General features: G+C 41.7%; 2 protein-coding genes across 2 annotated transcripts in view; one reads left to right on the top strand and one right to left on the bottom strand.

The window, feature by feature from the left end:
* si:dkeyp-28d2.4 (B-cell receptor CD22) overlaps nt 1-2,636 on the top strand; it is a 165,397-nt gene extending 162,761 nt beyond the window's left edge. The window contains exons 7-8 of the mRNA XM_087846039.1: nt 2,185-2,225; nt 2,358-2,636. Coding sequence (XP_087702165.1) covers nt 2,185-2,225; nt 2,358-2,602 — 286 coding nt within the window. The 3' untranslated portion in view covers nt 2,603-2,636. The remainder of the gene's footprint in view (nt 1-2,184; nt 2,226-2,357) is intronic.
* Nucleotides 2,637-3,667: 1,031 nt separating this feature from the next.
* Nucleotides 3,668-16,585, bottom strand: pck2 (phosphoenolpyruvate carboxykinase 2 (mitochondrial)). Its single transcript, XM_006809400.3, has 11 exons — nt 16,129-16,585; nt 10,258-10,470; nt 9,971-10,155; nt 9,031-9,101; nt 8,702-8,837; nt 8,404-8,591; nt 8,081-8,243; nt 7,785-8,000; nt 6,053-6,190; nt 5,324-5,419; nt 3,668-5,198 (listed from the first exon to the last, which is right to left on the bottom strand). Exons 1-11 carry the CDS (start codon nt 16,158-16,160, stop codon nt 4,729-4,731), a joined length of 1,908 nt encoding a protein of 635 aa, XP_006809463.2. The 5' UTR covers nt 16,161-16,585; the 3' UTR covers nt 3,668-4,728.
* Between the last annotated feature and the right edge of the window lie 269 nt (nt 16,586-16,854).

The raw sequence follows: 16,854 nt of genomic DNA, 5'->3' as shown, positions 1-16,854 counted from the left end.
AAGAGTGAATACTTGACGATGTTTTTGTGAAGCTAGTTTGGATCCTCTTTTGCTGCTGGTTCGGTCAATATTGTTTGGAGAGACATCAAACTAACAGCTTTAGAATCAGCGCATAAAGGGCGTGAACACAAAGCGCAGACCCGCCGTCAGATCAGAATCAGCGGGCTGTCGGCTTTCAGCCCAAACTGTGAGAAATTCGACATCTAACTGATTCTGATCTGCGGGCTGCGCTGTGTGTTTAAGTCTTTGTGCAGAATCCGTGTTCCTGCTCTCATTTACTGTTTTAGCTGTTTGGTGGTTGTTGAAATTTTGTGAGATTTCACCTGAGATTCTGGCATTTCGGGCAAAATAAATTTATATTAAAAAATCGATTCAGGATTTTAATGAATCGATTTTACGTAATCCAAGCCAGAATCGATTTTAATCGATAAATCGATTATAAAAACCCACCCCTAATACATACATATACATATATACACATATATATATATATATATACACACACACACACACAGTGGGGCAAAAAAGTATTTAGTCAGCCACCGATTGTGCAAGTTCCCCCACTTAAAATGATGACAGAGGTCAGTAATTTGCACCAGAGGTACACTTCAACTGTGAGAGACAGAATGTGAAAAAAAAATCCATGAATTCACATGGTAGAATTTGTAAAGAATTTATTCGTAAATCAGGGTGGAAAATAAGTATTTGGTCAATAACAAAAATACAACTCAATACTTTGTAACATAACCTTTGTTGGCAATAACAGAGGTCAAACGTTTACTATAGGTCTTTACCAGGTTTGCACACACAGTAGCTGGTATTTTGGCCCATTCCTCCATGCAGATCTTCTCAAGAGCAGTGATGTTTTGGGGCTGTCGCCGAGCAACACGGACTTTCAACTCCCGCCACAGATTTTCTATGGGGTTGAGGTCTGGAGACTGGCTAGGCCACTCCAGGACTTTCAAATGCTTCTTACGGAGCCACTCCTTTGTTGCCCGGGCGGTGTGTTTTGGATCATTGTCATGTTGGAAGACCCAGCCTCGTTTCATCTTCAAAGTTCTCACTGATGGAAGGAGGTTTTGGCTCAAAATCTCACGATACTTGGCCCCATTTATTCTGTCCTTAACACGGATCAGTCGTCCTGTCTCCTTGGCAGAAAAACAGCCCCATAGCATGATGTTTCCACCCCCATGCTTCACAGTAGGTATGGTGTTCTTGGGATGCAACTCAGTATTCTTCTTCCTCCAAACACGACGAGTTGAGTTTATACCAAAAAGTTCTACTTTGGTTTCATCTGACCACATGACATTCTCCCAATCCTCTGCTGTATCATCCATGTGCTCTCTGGCAAACTTCAGACGGGCCTGGACATGCACTGGCTTCAGCAGCGGAACACGTCTGGCACTGCGGGATTTGATTCCCTGCCGTTGTAGTGTGTTACTGATGGTGACCTTTGTTACTTTGGTCCCAGCTCTCTGCAGGTCATTCACCAGGTCCCCCCGTGTGGTTCTGGGATCTTTGCTCACCGTTCTCATGATCATTTTGACCCCACGGGATGAGATCTTGCGTGGAGCCCCAGATCGAGGGAGATTATCAGTGGTCTTGTATGTCTTCCATTTTCTGATGATTGCTCCCACAGTTGATTTTTTCACACCAAGCTGCTTGCCTATTGTAGATTCACTCTTCCCAGTCTGGTGCAGGTCTACAATTCTTTTCCTGGTGTCCTTCGAAAGCTCTTTGGTCTTGGCCATGGCGGCGTTTGGAGTCTGACTGGTTGAGGCTGTGGACAGGTGTCTTTTATACAGATGATGAGGTCAAACAGGTGCCATTCATACAGGTAACGAGTGGGGGACAGAAAAGCTTCTTACAGAAGACGTTACAGGTCTGTGAGAGCCAGGGATTTTCCTTGTTTGAGGTGACCAAATACTTATTTTCCACCCTGATTTACGAATAAATTCTTTACAAATCCTACCATGTGAATTCATGGATTTTTTTTTCACATTCTGTCTCTCACAGTTGAAGTGTACCTCTGGTGCAAATTACTGACCTCTGTCATCATTTTAAGTGGGGGAACTTGCACAATCGGTGGCTGACTAAATACTTTTTGCCCCACTGTATATATATCTATATATATATATTTAACTTAAAGTTATCTAATATTTAACTGTCACTCATGTCTTCCAGGTGCTTAAAGTCAAAACATCAAACTCAACAACAGACTCAGGTAAGAAAATAAAAATTAGAAAAAAATAATTGTAGATTATTTGACTTTTCAGGTGATTATTTACAGTAGTACCTGCATCCGTGCAGTCTGCTTACCATTTTATATGTTACAGAACTTTTTATTTGATTCGTTTTACAGACTGAAGAGCTGGTTGTCGAAGAGTCCACAGGTAAAACAGAAGAAAAGGAAGAAAGCCTCCATTATGGAGAGATCAACTTCTCCACTCTGGGATATGAAGTGCCCTCTGGTTCAATGCAGGACAGAGGACAGCAGCAGGATACGGTGTACGCACAGGTGAAAGTCAACAAGCCAGAAAACAGCTTAACACAGAGAGCTCATGGCCAAGAGGAACTTTATGCTAAAGTGAAGAAAAAATGAGAAGTATCAGTTAACAACCTCTGAACAGAGAAAGAAACGTGGAGCCACGAGTTCACTGAAATAGAACCAATTACTTTGTGCAGTCTGTTTTATGTCCATGCTTCTGTACCATCTTCAGGCAGCCGTTTGCAGAGGATTTCCTGTGTTCACATTAAATCCATGAGCAGAAGCTGCACCAGTCAAGGAACTAGTTGACTGGGCCACACGAGTATTTCTGAAAAGGAGAAACTCAAAACCTCCTCATATTGTATGTGTTTGTTGTAGGACTTCATAATACAGCCCGTACCTTATTACCTAACCTGTTTTGTTGCCTCCCGACATTTACTGAATTTCACGTGTAATTTTTTACCAACTAAAAGTACTTCCCGGTAGATACAGTAGAGCAAGGGAAGTAACAGGAGGTTATAAAGGAAGAAAAATATTATTTAGTAATAAGAACCTTTAGGGTATCTTACTGGAATGGACAAGGTTCCTCTTATTACATTGTAATGACACAGTATTATCAGAGGTGTAGTCTGCATCAGATGTGTTTACAGATGAAGACGGCTTCTAAAGCGAGGAGCTTTGAAGTGCTAAAAGCACGTACCTCAGACCTGACAAGGCTGGAGCCTAAAGGGCCTGACTCTAAATAAAATATATGAAAAACAGCAAATATAAAGACTTGTTACCAGTAACATGGTGTTTTCATAGCTGAATCCTAGTTCTGATACTACTTTCTACATTTGTTACTCTGAATATTTTGCCTGTTATTTTTAGCTCTTCAGAGTGTAACTGAACTGTCAGTTGTAAAGAGCTCTTTGCTATTCAGCATTCAGTTCAGTCCTGTTGAAAAGACGATGTTATCTTTTGTGGTACGTACTTTTATCACGTCTGAAGTGTATGCATCCAGCGTTATTCATGCTGTTCACAGTTCAGTGACCAAACTTTCTACTTCTCATGTGGTTTTGTCACTTACGTTATCACACTAATGTATCTGTGTTGACATTGTGAGTGTGAAATACTCTGCATGTAATATTTGTCAACAATTTAAGTGTTAGACTTATGTACTGTGGGGGAAAAAAAAAAATACACCAGCCATTGTGTCTGCCTTGAAAGAGGTTTATTCATTGCATAAAATCCTCGGCGTACAACTTCTACAAATACCTTATAATCTCAGTGACTTGAATTGGTCCAACGTTTCACGTACTGCAAGTATACGTTGCTTGAAATCATAAATCACGCGAGTGCCGAGATGAATAATGCATAGTGATCTTTGGCCTCAGTGAAAACCCGCTAAACTTTTAGCTTTTGAACAGCTAATGCATTTTTAAGGGTTTTTTTTTTTCCATTTGAACATTAAAATGACATTTCATGAGAGCTGGATAATGTATGTGCATTTAGTGTATTTAACACCATCCCCGCCAATGATTAAATAACTCAGCAGTCAGTGTTTCAAATCATGTATAAAACAAAATCCTTTCTTCTGATGTGTACACGTGTATACATATATATTCATATATATATATATAGATGTGTTTTTATAACAAAAGTATTATGGGATGTCTTGAATGATTAGTGATTCATGAGTCAGTCCTGGAAGGGATGTTAAGTGTTAAAAGCGGTGATAAAAATAATCCTTTAAAATGTTATTTTAATGAATTAAAAATGTTCTGACTGCATCTTCCTTCTTAAAAAAAAAATAAAAATCTTTGGGCTTCAGCATGTAAACATTAGCAGCCTGAACTCATTATTGTTAAAACTCTTAAAAAGGCACCGTTGGTTGCACTCCAGTACAATGTTCCACCTACCAACCCAGCAGCATCCTCAAGTGTTATAGCAACAGTGTAAAATGATGTCCAAAAACAGAAGGTGTTATACTGATAATCTCACATCTCAATTCTCTTTGCAAAGGGACAGGCAGGAGTCACTGACTGTGTTTTCATACACAGGGAAAGTTTGATATTCACATTATTGCTGGTTTTATGACGATAAGATTCATTCTACCCATTTTTAGTTTATTTATTCATTTATAAATTTCTGTGTATGTAAACTCGGTCACTAGTTCTGATTACACCTTCATGATGTGAATTCTGCTTCCTGAGTACCTCCCTCCCTGCTTCTTTGTTTACTTCCTGTCAGGAGGCTTTTTAATTGTGTACTCTATCCTCCAGTGCCTTGAGCTCAGCCTCCACCTGCGCTGGCAGGTCGGCGCCAACCTGCTGAGTAAAGTAGGCTTTCAATTCCTGGGTCTCCTTCTGCCAGAAAGGCTTGGGCACGTCGAACAGTGCGCCCATATCCACCTTGCTGCCCAGACCTTTAGTGTCGATGGCGCCATTTTGTGGCACCCAGCCGATGATGCTCTTTTTGGCTGCCTCGTCCTCTCTCTCTCTGCCGCAGCGTTTGAAGATCCACTCTAGCACGCGGGCGTTCTCTCCGAAGCCAGGCCACAGGAAGGCGCCGGTTGCCGGGTCCTTTCTGAACCAGTTGACGTGGAAGATCTTGGGCAGCTGAGTGGGGGCCTTACGGCTCTGCATGCTCAGCCAGTGAGCGAGGTAGTCTCCAAAGTTGTAGCCGAAGAACGGCCGCATGGCGAAGGGGTCGTGCATGATCACCTTGCCTGGAGGGAAAATGGAAAAGCAACTTCTTCCTTATTTCATTATGTGAAAAACAGCAAAGGTAAAGAGACAGCTCTGGAGAGTTTCACAGAACTTCTGCATCTCAGAAACATGTGAGGATCTGTACCTTTATGCTCAGCAGCTGCTGTGGCCTCAGACCTCATTGCAGCTCCAATAAATACTCCGTGCTGCCAGTCGAAAGACTCGTAGACCAATGGGACTCCTGACAACAACATCATGTGATCACATTCAGTGCAAGCCTACTTTCTGCTACAAGTTATACTGCGCTCCAATTTTTTTTTTTTTAATTTATGCTGTTGTAATACACTCAAAAGAGAAAATACAAGGATCATACTTCATGAACCATAAGCTGCAATCAATGCTTGACGATTTCAAACACTGTGAGTCCTCTCTGTCTCTATTAAAACAGTGACTCCCAACCTTTTAAGTCAATGTACCCACACAGGCCAGACCCATGTACCCGCTTTAATTTACCAATAAGTGTAAACCAGTAAAATACAGAGCCACCATATTCTCTTAATTTACATATGGCATCTTGAGTCAGTATGTACCCCGACTCCTCCAACAAAACAGACAAGAGGTTAATATATAATACATCTATAATTTCTCAAAAAAAAAAAAAACCATTTCATTTCACTAAAGCTGAAAATGTTATTGATGAATGGTAAATGGCCTGTATTTGTATATGTTGTATATTTGTTCATGTTGCCCATGAACATCAAGACTGCACCGTTTCATTTTAAATGTGTTGTGGGTGTTTTTGTGTGGATGAACAGCCAAAATGTGATAACATGAATCCACCGGGGTACAAAGTGTGTTTAAACTTGGCACCAACCTTCTGGCCTCCTCCCACCAAAGATGATGGCATCAATGGGGACACCCTCCTCACTCTCCCACTGGGGGTCAATGATGGGACACTGAGCCGCTGGTGCACAGAAACGGGAGTTGGGGTGGGCGCAGGGTGTTGAGCTTCCTGTGTACAAAGAAGAAAAACTGTTTGGTTTGTTTGTTTGTTTTTAACTGCTCATGTTTTTAATGTCACGGTTAATGGTTAACTGCGTCTACTCTTGACTCTCACAGTACTCTTGACCTACCAAAGTCAAGAGTACTGCAACCCCTGGGAAAAAAACAGAAAATCTCATGGGGACACCCAATTATAAATCTTCACTCTCAAACAAAGAGAGCCATGCATTTCCTTGAAAACTGCATTAAAAACCTAAACAGAACACGTGTTGTTGCACAGTCATATGCAAAGTAGCATAACACCAATATGCGATCCACCTACAACTAAGTAATATCACAAACTAGCCGCCTCCTATTACCAGTTTGAATTCACATTTTTTTATAAATGTGTCACTCTACAGATTTGTGAGTAATTTCAAACTGAATTTCTGAGAGGCTGATGTTGTCCAAGATAAGGACAATGCTGGATAAAACCTCCCACCCACTCCATGGCTTGCTGGCTAATCACAGAAGTTATTGTCTGTTATTAATCTCTGTCTCTCTTCCACAGCATGTCTTTATCCTGTCTTCCTTCTCTCACCCCAACCGGTCGCAGCAGATGGCCGCCCCTCCCTGAGCCTGGTTCTGCCGGAGGTTTCTTCCTGTTAAAAGGGAGTTTTTCCTTCCCACTGTCGCCAAAGTGCTTGCTCATAGAGGATCATATGATTGTTGGGCTTTTCTCTGTATCTATGAAGCGCCTTGAGGCGACATTTGTTGTGATTTGGCGCTATATAAATAAAATTGAATTGAATTGAATAGAAGCACATTCAGTGACAGACCGAGATTACTCAAATGCACCACTGAATGACACAGGAAATCTCCCCGTACAACTCCAATACTTACACCCTTTTGCACATGCTCTACGGTAAAATAACAAATTACGACGTTTCACAGATTAGAGTTAAATATCAATCATATAAATTTAACCTCTGTAATATTCTTGATATTTATAATTGAGCAATTTGTATACTGTGGCGGAGGTGTGGTCCCGGGCACGGCTGCAGGGGAGGAGTGGTGCGGTGAGCTCAACGGGGCGGTGCTGGAGACGCAGGTGAGAACAGCTGATGGCGTTTTGGACTGATGATGCTTTCCTTCCCCTTTATAGTGAGACGGGAGAGGAGCGGAGGGGGGCTGGAGATCAGCTGAGACCGACAGCTGTCAGACTGTGGTCGGTCATCACAAACAACAATAAATAAACTTGGCATCTGAAAACAAAGACCTGGGCGTGTGTGTGCCTGTGTGTAGTGCATTTCACATATACATATATACATTGTGCTATTTCTTAAATTTGTAAACATTGTAGTAAATTGTATTATTTAATTAGTCTGTTGCTGTTACTTTCTTGGAGTAACTGTAACCCACATAATTATCTTATTAAAGTATTTTGAATCTGAATGTCAGTTAATACTGCGGCCCACCTGCAGTACCGTTGTAGACCACCAGGGGGCCCAGGAATCACTACTTTAACCCAGTTCTAAATTTGTGACTTTGCTTTGGTTTACCAGCAGATGGTGCTGTATACACTTTGACTGTTAAGTACACTGATACACAACAACTGATGTCACCTTGTTTCCAGGTTTTGCCATGCCAATCTGTGAGCGCCATGTCAGCAGGAGGGGGGTCAAGTCCTTCCCACCACACACCCCCATCGCTGGTTTCACCAACATTGGTGAACACAGTATTTTTAACAATAGTAGTCATGGCGTAGGGGTTGGTCTTGTTGGAGGTTCCCGGGGCCACGCCAAAGAACCCGTTCTCTGGGTTGATGGCCCTCAGTTTACCTACAGAAAGATTAGAGGGCTTTTTTTAGTAACTACAGATTATTTTTGGATTAATAAAATGAAGCGAGTGCTTCACTCACCTTGGCTGTCAAACTTCATCCAGGCAATGTCGTCGCCTACACACTCAACCTTCCAGCCTGGTAGAGCTGGTTTCATCATGGCTAGGTTGGTTTTACCACAGGCACTGGGGAAGGCAGCTGCGATGTATCGCTTCACACCCTGAGGACTGGTGATTCCTAGGATCTGAAGAGAGAAGAAAGAGGGAAATACTAATATTAGCAAGAATATAACTCCACGTTTTTAATAAATGTGGAAGGTGTAGGCTTGTAGTGTTAATGTTTTTAATTAAAAGAAACCCTCTTTAATTCAGACTCAGGTCATAATCATTACATAGCATTCTAACCAGCATGTGCTCAGCCAGCCAGCCTTCATCTTTGGCGATGCGGGAGGCGATGCGCAGGGCAAAGCACTTTTTCCCAAGGAGAGAGTTCCCTCCATAGCCACTGCCGAAGGAGAGGATCTGCCTGGTGTCGGGCAGGTGGGATATCAGCACCTTTTCTGGGTTGCAGGGCCACGAGTTCACCAGAGGAGCTGGAAGTAAAAAGGAGGGAACAAAATAAAAGGCAGGAAAATGTATAAAATGTTGCAAAAACTGATACAAATTACAAATAAAACTCGATTCAGGCTCTTGGAATCTGCACCTTTGAGAGGTAAAGGTCGCCCCACGGAGTGCTGACAGCGGACAAACTCCACTCCCTCAGCCAGTTTATTGAGAACAGGAGTGCCCATACGCGTCATGATACCCATACTGGCCACAACATACGGGGAGTCCGTCACCTTGAAGAAAAAATAAACTGATTATTACGTTGACCTATAACTTAGGAAGCCCAGTGATTAAAAAAAATAAAAAATAAAAAGTACACACAAAATAAATTACAGCAATTCACTGGAAGAAAGCAGCACAGCAGGCTCACGTGTTTACTGCAGGTTTTTGCTGAGTATGAACTAGTGAGAGAACAATAGCTTTTACCTGGACACCATATTTGGTCAGAGCTGAGCCTACGGGACCCATGCTGAAGGGGATCACATACATAGTCCGACCTACAGTGAGGACACAGATTAAAAACAACACATTGATGCAGTTATATTTAGCTGCTGTAGCAAACAAGCTTCAGATCTAAAAGCTGAAGGTCAAGTAGATCAAGCAGCAGCACCGATATAGTTTAAGGTTGTAAACACATTTTCCTTGAGATCTTTGTGATAATAATTGTGAGCTATGCAGACTGCATGTCTGATATGATCAATAAGGTACACTTTTCTATACCACAAAGAAAAGTTGTTACACTGGCCAAGAATCCAAGCACACACTAGCTGAAATAGTACAACATGTTTTTAGTGACCTGCAGGTGTTTAAAGTAGCCCCTCCCCTCATAAATACTTATGGGTCAGCTGCAGGTTAGCACACAGAGTGAGCAAGCAATCACACACCACTATAAAGACTAAAAAGCCCTAAAAAAATAAATAAATATATATGGATCACAGATGTTCGCCTATTACCTCACAGAATAATGACTGTTTCTCGAAGCTCACCTAAACCTTGAGGTTAAGGTGTGTACCTAAAAGCAGGATTTATAACACTGCAACAAACGTGGAAGCTAATCCTGTTCTAACAGGCAACAAACTCAACAGTGACAAGAAAAAAAAATCTGAAGCAGGCCTCACAGTATTTCTTTTTTTCTTTTTTTTTCTTTTTTTTTTTTTAAACACCTCAGCTTATTTAAAGTTCCTGATGTTAAGTTGCTTTTAAAATCCTTCCTGTTTTTTAAAAACATTTTTCAAACTATTCTTAAAACAGTTTATTAGCATTAAAACGAGGTGAACGTGACAGTCAATTAAAACAGAGGAAAGGTGAAAATGCTTGGTCTCCCGGCAACAATGAACAAACATTTGACTTCCGTCCAATTACGTACCGGCCATGCTGCCAGGGAAACGCTCCTCTCTGGCTTTCTGCCAGTCAGACTCACTCATCCAGCTACCCAGCTGGCTTTTCACCCCTGCAGCAGGGATGGGGATCGTGTCTCTCTGCTTCTTGGTCACTATCACAGTCTTGCTCTCCACTCGGGCCACATCTTTTGGGTCTGTACGTGCCAACCAACTGCCAAATAAAAACGTTTATTATTGAAAGCTCTCACAGCATGTTACCAAATAACTACTTTAGGTGATTGCTTTGTTTTGTATGCTGTTCCATTATCTTTACCAGTTCTCATATTTGGGAAGCTTTTTGACCATGCCATCCCTCTCCAGACCTGCCAGGATGTTGGCCGTCTCTTCCGGCGTCCCAGTCACCACGTGTACATTGGTAGGCTTACACTCCTCCACAGCCCCCTTCACAAAGTCGGCCACTGCGGGTGGCAGCGACGGGACTGAGGCCAGAGATCGAACCCCGACGCTTGCCCCGACACCACCCTTCCTGAAAGAGAAGGACAATTTAAAATCACTCTACTGGCGACTAGAAGAAAAATCCAACAAAACAGACTAAACACAACTCCAACCTGAAGAGATCAGAACTTCTTTAACAATAGTATTTGTTGGACTGAAATCCAATGTTTTTTTCTTTTGCCATACAACGCATAAAATAAATAACTGACCAAGCTTAGAGCAGTGAATTTGCCAGGGGACAGCTGAGAGACATATCTATAAAGCAATCAAACGTCTTCCTTCTTTCATTCTTTAGAGTAAATTTCTGCAAAAACCTGCCACAAGAGACTAATACAAGGCGAGTCTCCTCATGTAATCTAGCTATTCATCCATTTTCTTCCGCTTATCCAATTCATGATCCAGGGGATGTGGGCGAACTACAGTGGTCCCTCGCTATATCGCGGTTGACCTTTCACAGCCTCCCTGTTTTGCGTTTCTTTTTGTGTGTGTGCAATTTTGCATGCTTTTTTTTTTAACAGTGCATTGTGTTCTGCGTCCTGATTGGCTGTAGACCATTGTCAATTAATCTCCATGTCCATGTCTCCTGAACAGTACAGAATACGTTCAGCTTGTCAAATTTACATAAATCTTAGATGGCTAGCAGTGTGACTCTGAAGTACTGTACTGTATGTTTATATGTTTTCTCCCAAACAAACACAACAATGTCGACAAAACATTTTGCACCGTCAAAGGCGCCTGCAGTAGCACCCAAAAGGCAGAGGAAGACGCTAACCATCGCACAAAAAGTTGGACTTCTGGACATGCTAAAGGAAGGTAGAAGTTAGCATATGTTTCGGACCATAAGGCCCACCGGATTATGAGGCGCATTAAGCGAAACAAAACAGTCAGACATTTCAAACTTTACTCAACTCATTCTTCTTCCTTCCTCTACTTAATTTCCCCTAAGGATCAATAAAGTGTTCTGATTCTGATTCCGTACTATTGATTCATTAATGCTGAATTCTCTCACAGCTGCTCTATTCCCATGTTCTGGACCTGAAAACAATGTTTGATCTTTGGTTTCATTCTATAATACTGGATAGGGCTGGGCCATATTATACCATTTACGGTAATCCCGGTACAATGTCAGGCAGCGATAAGAAAATGAAATATCGCAATAGAATATGGGTAAAACGCGCATGCGCAGTGCCTTAGTTTTCATACGCACATGGCCGAAAAAGCATGGCGGCAACGGAGAATGAGAAGGGGGAAAGCGGATCGTTGAGTGAAACGGATGAACCAGAATTAGTTTGTAAAAATGGTGCCACTGCAGTGATATGGAACTAGTTTGGTGTTTGTCCGTCAGTTTCTGCGCAGAAACAACGGGTAGGATGGTTTGTCAGGTAGGATGGAATCCCAGAACTCCGTATTTGTTGGACTAAGGTGCTCGTAAATCTGGGAGTAATCTGGGTCCTAAACTATGTCCGTTTCATGTCCCAAAGTCAAACGAACACTGCAGCATCACTGAGAGAAAAACTGTCTAGATTCTTTCATCTTTAATAAAACGATCCGCATTGCTGCTTTACCAGGTGTAACTATGAAGTTTAACATCCAGGCATCCATGAAAACAGAATTTATTACACTTAACGGAGTTAGAAGCAAGCAGGAAGTTAGCGGAAGTTAGCTCACTAGTTTCGCTAGTTACCTAAGCATGACATAGCATGTTCTAACTGAGATTTCTGAAAAAATTCAAACATAAAGCTCTACTATCACTTCCAACATAAATGAAGACAGGAAACTAAACAGCAGTGACGTTTGTAGGGTTACTGAAGTTGGGCTAGCTGGTATATAATGATGTGCTACGTGATCGCTAGCGACACAGCTATGTTAGCATAACATACAGTAAAGCTGGAGGAATCAACGCTAACACTTTTCCACTTGATAAAAGTTAACGTGAAGGTTCCTGATGGTTAGAGACAAATGCAATCTCATGGCAGGATGCTGTAAACGGACCAAACTTCAGTCAGGAGAACAACTGAGATAATCCATCCAAGTCAGTCAGTAATATAGTGTTGACATATAATGATATATGCTCATGATATGTGAGCCCATTTAAACTGGAAATTCCTTTTGGTTAAACTTTCAGCAAGGAATTTGCATTTGCATGGTTACATTTTTATATAGCTTTAATGCACATAAAAACAGCTGCTTGCTTACGTGAAAATAAATGGATGGGTTTTTTTTGGCACTAGTAAAGTTGTGGAGTTGTATTTTGTTTCGCGTCAATTATATAGTCAGTTATATCGTTATTGCAAATTTATATTGTGATAAAGATTTCTGGCCATATCGCCCTGCTCTAATACTGGACTTTTTTTTCTACAAAGGTTTGAACTTTGAGAGTGTTTAAACAAGAGAGAAACATGTGAAAATGTTCATGACTGTCTGAGAAAAGTGTATGAAGTGTGTAGTATGGGGTTTTACAGCCTTAAAACATCTATAATAATTGTAAAAAATAAAGTTGGCTACTTTGCGGATTTCACCTATCGCGGGTTACTTTTGTAAAGTAACTCCCGCCATAAATGAGGGGCCGCCGTATTCCAGATGTTACAGGGAGTAAGATAGATGACGTGTCCAGGGTGTACACCATTTATCACAGGGCTAACACAAAGAGACAAACAACCGTTCACATTCACATTCACACCAATGGCCAATGTAGAATGAACAGTTAACCCAAATTCGTGTCTTTGGACTGAGATGTGGGGAGAACATGCAAAAGCCTGGATTTTTTGCCAGGGCCTTCTTGCTATGATGCAATTGTGCCACAATACCACAGTGCCCTCCCTATCTAAATGTACCAAATGCTGCAGTGCATTGTAAATGTACAGACAGGTGTCCTTGTTGTTTGATGTTTGACAGTAATACTGAAGTGTGTGGTGCTCAGCATTTTTAAATATTTGTTGTTGTTTCTAGTCTTCAGTCACTCCGTACGGCCCCCTCATAAAAACAAAAACAAAAAAACAAGTTGTTTATGTATGAACTTTAGTATCTTCATGTATGACATTTTTCCAAGATGTAACCTTTAAAGGACACAGGATGGTTTCAAATGTGACACTTGAAAAAAGCAAGTTAAAAAGTGTCAAAGTTTAATCCACCTTATTGTACTTAGAGTGCCACAGACAAGCTAAAACACATTTTAAAGCCTCAAAGTATCACTTTGCAGCAGCAGTGATAATGAGGTGTCTTTGTTGTTGTTATTAGAGAAACCTGAAAGCCTCAAGCTGACCTTTCCACATATGCCGAGAGGTCTGTGGGTGGGTGCAGGGCCCTCTGTTTGTTAGCAGCTTGATATTCACAAACATAAGCCACTGAGAGTCATCATGTATGCAGTTACAACACAAGCCTGTGGGTGTCTGCATGCGTGTCCCTTGCCTGTTTCTGACAATAGAACATACAATGCATGTGCTTTGTGTCTGTGGACACTATGGCTGAACCCCATGACCTCTTTAGAAAAAAGTGAAATTCATGTTCTTTATGGTCACATGAGAGGCCTGTTTTTTTTTTTAAAAGGAGCAGCTAATAACTGCCAAAACAAATCACACACATTCACTTTGTTTCAAAGATCAATACATGAAGTCAGCTGCAGGCACGTGGCTCCAATTGGCAGCAGTCGGTGGTTCATTATACATAAATCATGTACACACACGCACGCACACATGTGCTCGCTTTCACTGATGCATGCACACATACACGTTAGTCTGGTCTGAATGTACAGAGGGTGTGAGCAGCAGGCACAACAAGAAGTTCATGATGGGCAAGGCATCACATGACCCAGCAGTGTGAAGGCACAGAGCTGAGGAGTAAGAACTAATGTCACACTCAAGGCCAACTTTAAAGCAGCTTTCAGACACAGTGCGTTAGGTATGTAGCTGACTTTTCAACTGAATGTACATTTTATTACCAGTAAACTGTACCCACAGTTTGGAGCAGCTGCAGCTCATTTGGTCTTATTTGAGAAAGACACTAAACCCGTTTCTTGACGAGATAATCATCTACAAACAACACTATCTGTGTCTGCAGCTTTTGACTGATTGGCTGTCGTTCTATTGGGCAACAAGGCTGTGGCTCTACGGCAACTGTAACAGACAACTATTATTTGACCTTTGACCCAAAAATGACGACACTTTGTTTAGGCTTATCTCTGACTTCCGATAAACCGGTCCCTTTGGTTAGCTCTGCAGACTTTTAGACCCTTTACCCCCTCCACAGTAAATCAATTACTTATGCTCCCAAACATCATCATTGTCACACTGCTGATGATAATTAACAAGGGTGGTGCTGAATATTATCTCCAGTGTGACTGAGATTAGGATGAGCTGCATTGAATTTGAAGTGAATTAAACACGAGCAAATGTTTTAACTGTTCATTTTCTTGCTAAGGAACTCATGGGAGCTGGGAGAAGAGATTAGCAGCTTTGCTTTTCTTTGTCTGCAACAGAGAAACTGTGATATTTTTACATTTTTTTAGAAATCCTGTAAAGACTTTGATGACTCATCCAACTATCCCTGCAGTCAACCATCTGATTATGCCACGTCTTTGCCTCCTGTTTGGTATATTGTTGCATAGATTTATCCAGACATAAGCCATCAAGGAAACAACTATTCAGCAGGACCTGGTCTAATGTTTAAGGATTAATATTTTTCCGACCAAACACTTTCAAAGAACTCATCACTCAGCTCTGTTATTGATTATCCTAGATAAACAACTTGTTCCCCTAACACACCTCCAAGTGAGTAAGCCAATCCTCACACACCACAGGCCAACACGCCTACAGTCCACCTTCAAAGCCCTGACAGATCCTGGTCAAAGGCCTCTTTAAGGAGGAGTCTAATCGTCAAGCAAAGACAAGCCAGCACATCACTTCAAGGAGCATGCACACATGCTGCATGCATTAGTACTCCTCCTACTGTGGTGAATACACAGTAAAATACTTTGGGACATTCAGTGATGCCTCCGGGCATGAGCAATCTCTCAAGTGGAAATACAAACAAAATCCACAGGTCACTGAGTCACTAATTCACCCACTCTCTAACATGCATCCATGATAGCAAAATAAATGCGCAAACACACACACGATGTCACTGAGTGCTCACTTTGAGTCTTGTGTGATGTTGGCTTATCACAAATCCTGGAGGGGTAAAAGCACCAAAGGTTAGATGGCAAATTATCCTGATGTGTTCCTTCAGTCATAAAGACATGAAACTCCATTTGTGTCATGAGTGCCAGCAAATAACTTCATTATCCAGTATCAACTATCAGGTCAAACGAGATTTTTCAGCAGGTAACAGAACAGCTGTCAAACAGGAAGAGTCACAGTAAGGTTAAACTGTTTCCAGGTTAAAATAGTTTGGGAATATGTAAATCTGTTACAATAAATGAAGACTGCTACAGTGTCTCAACTCTTACTTCAAAATGGTCTATCTTTTTTAGTTTTCATACAAAAAATGGTCTTAACGAATTCAGTTTTCATGCTTAGTGTCATTTTCTTTTCAAAATAAAAGCATCGAAAATACAGTGAAGGGGTGACTGTTGCCCGCGCGTTTATCGTAACTTAACTTAACAACAAGCAAAACACTTTTAAAACAAAAGAAGTTAGAATAAAGCAGACACACATTTAAATCGCAGAAACACTAGAAAGCCGCGATAACTCACCTTCGTATGACTCCCAGTAAAAGGCACGACATCTTTGGTTTAAAAGTTAAACTAGCTTATATTAAAAAAAAATCACAGTGTAAAAAGGCACATAAAAGCTAGCTGAGAGGGAGACACGAGGAGCAGCAGTCGCTAGAGTCGGTCAGAGCTCATATCTGTACGTGCACTGAGGGGACCTTGCACTTTGCTCAACGTGTACATTTACACGGAGACACCTCCACACCGGCGAACTGGATGCTCCCGTGCGTCTGCTGCGCGACCTCAGCGAGTCCCCGCGAGTCCTCCGCCCGTCTGCCGCTTTGTACACTCAACTGTGACCGGTCGACTCACATCTGGGGGAGGCGCTTCCTCTGGAACAATTAAATATCCTATAGGCTATTTCTGCCGTGCCCATTTATGCTTTGTCCCCCCTCCTGGATGATGCAAGTTTTCACAGTGCTTGAGTACAAACAGCCACGGAGTACCAGCGTGGAGGGGAGTAACCGGAAGTTCGAGCGAGGGCGCGGAAATACATTCTCACCGATTCTCACTTCGTTTAGATGGGAGCGCAAGACATGTGGAAAGTGTGTAAACCTCGGGTGCCAAACATACGGACCGCGAGCCAGAATCGGCCCGGTCAAGACTCCAATTGGAGGAGTTTGGAAAATTTGATGCAGAACATACATTTTTGAATTTTAACTGTATTTTCACAAGTTTAACAGTTTTCCCCACTGATAAATACCTCCA

This window comes from Neolamprologus brichardi, chromosome 9, assembly GCF_056152115.1.
Source record: "Neolamprologus brichardi isolate AB-2024 chromosome 9, ASM5615211v1, whole genome shotgun sequence".
In the NCBI taxonomy this organism is placed as follows: Eukaryota; Metazoa; Chordata; class Actinopteri; order Cichliformes; family Cichlidae; genus Neolamprologus; species Neolamprologus brichardi.
Note: the sequence above shows the minus strand (reverse complement) of the source record. Positions and strands in the feature narration are given on the sequence as shown.

Bases quoted from the DNA above. Each gene is read 5' to 3' on its own strand.
- pck2 (XM_006809400.3), bottom strand. From the start codon at position 16,160: ATGTCGTGCCTTTTACTGGGAGTCATACGAAG. The intron at 10,471-16,128 runs GTGAGTTATCGC...CTTCTCTTTCAG, and splicing joins TTACTGGGAGTCATACGAAG to GAAGGGTGGTGTCGGGGCAA. The intron at 8,838-9,030 runs GTAAAAGCTATT...TTTTTCTTCAAG, and splicing joins TGACCAAATATGGTGTCCAG to GTGACGGACTCCCCGTATGT.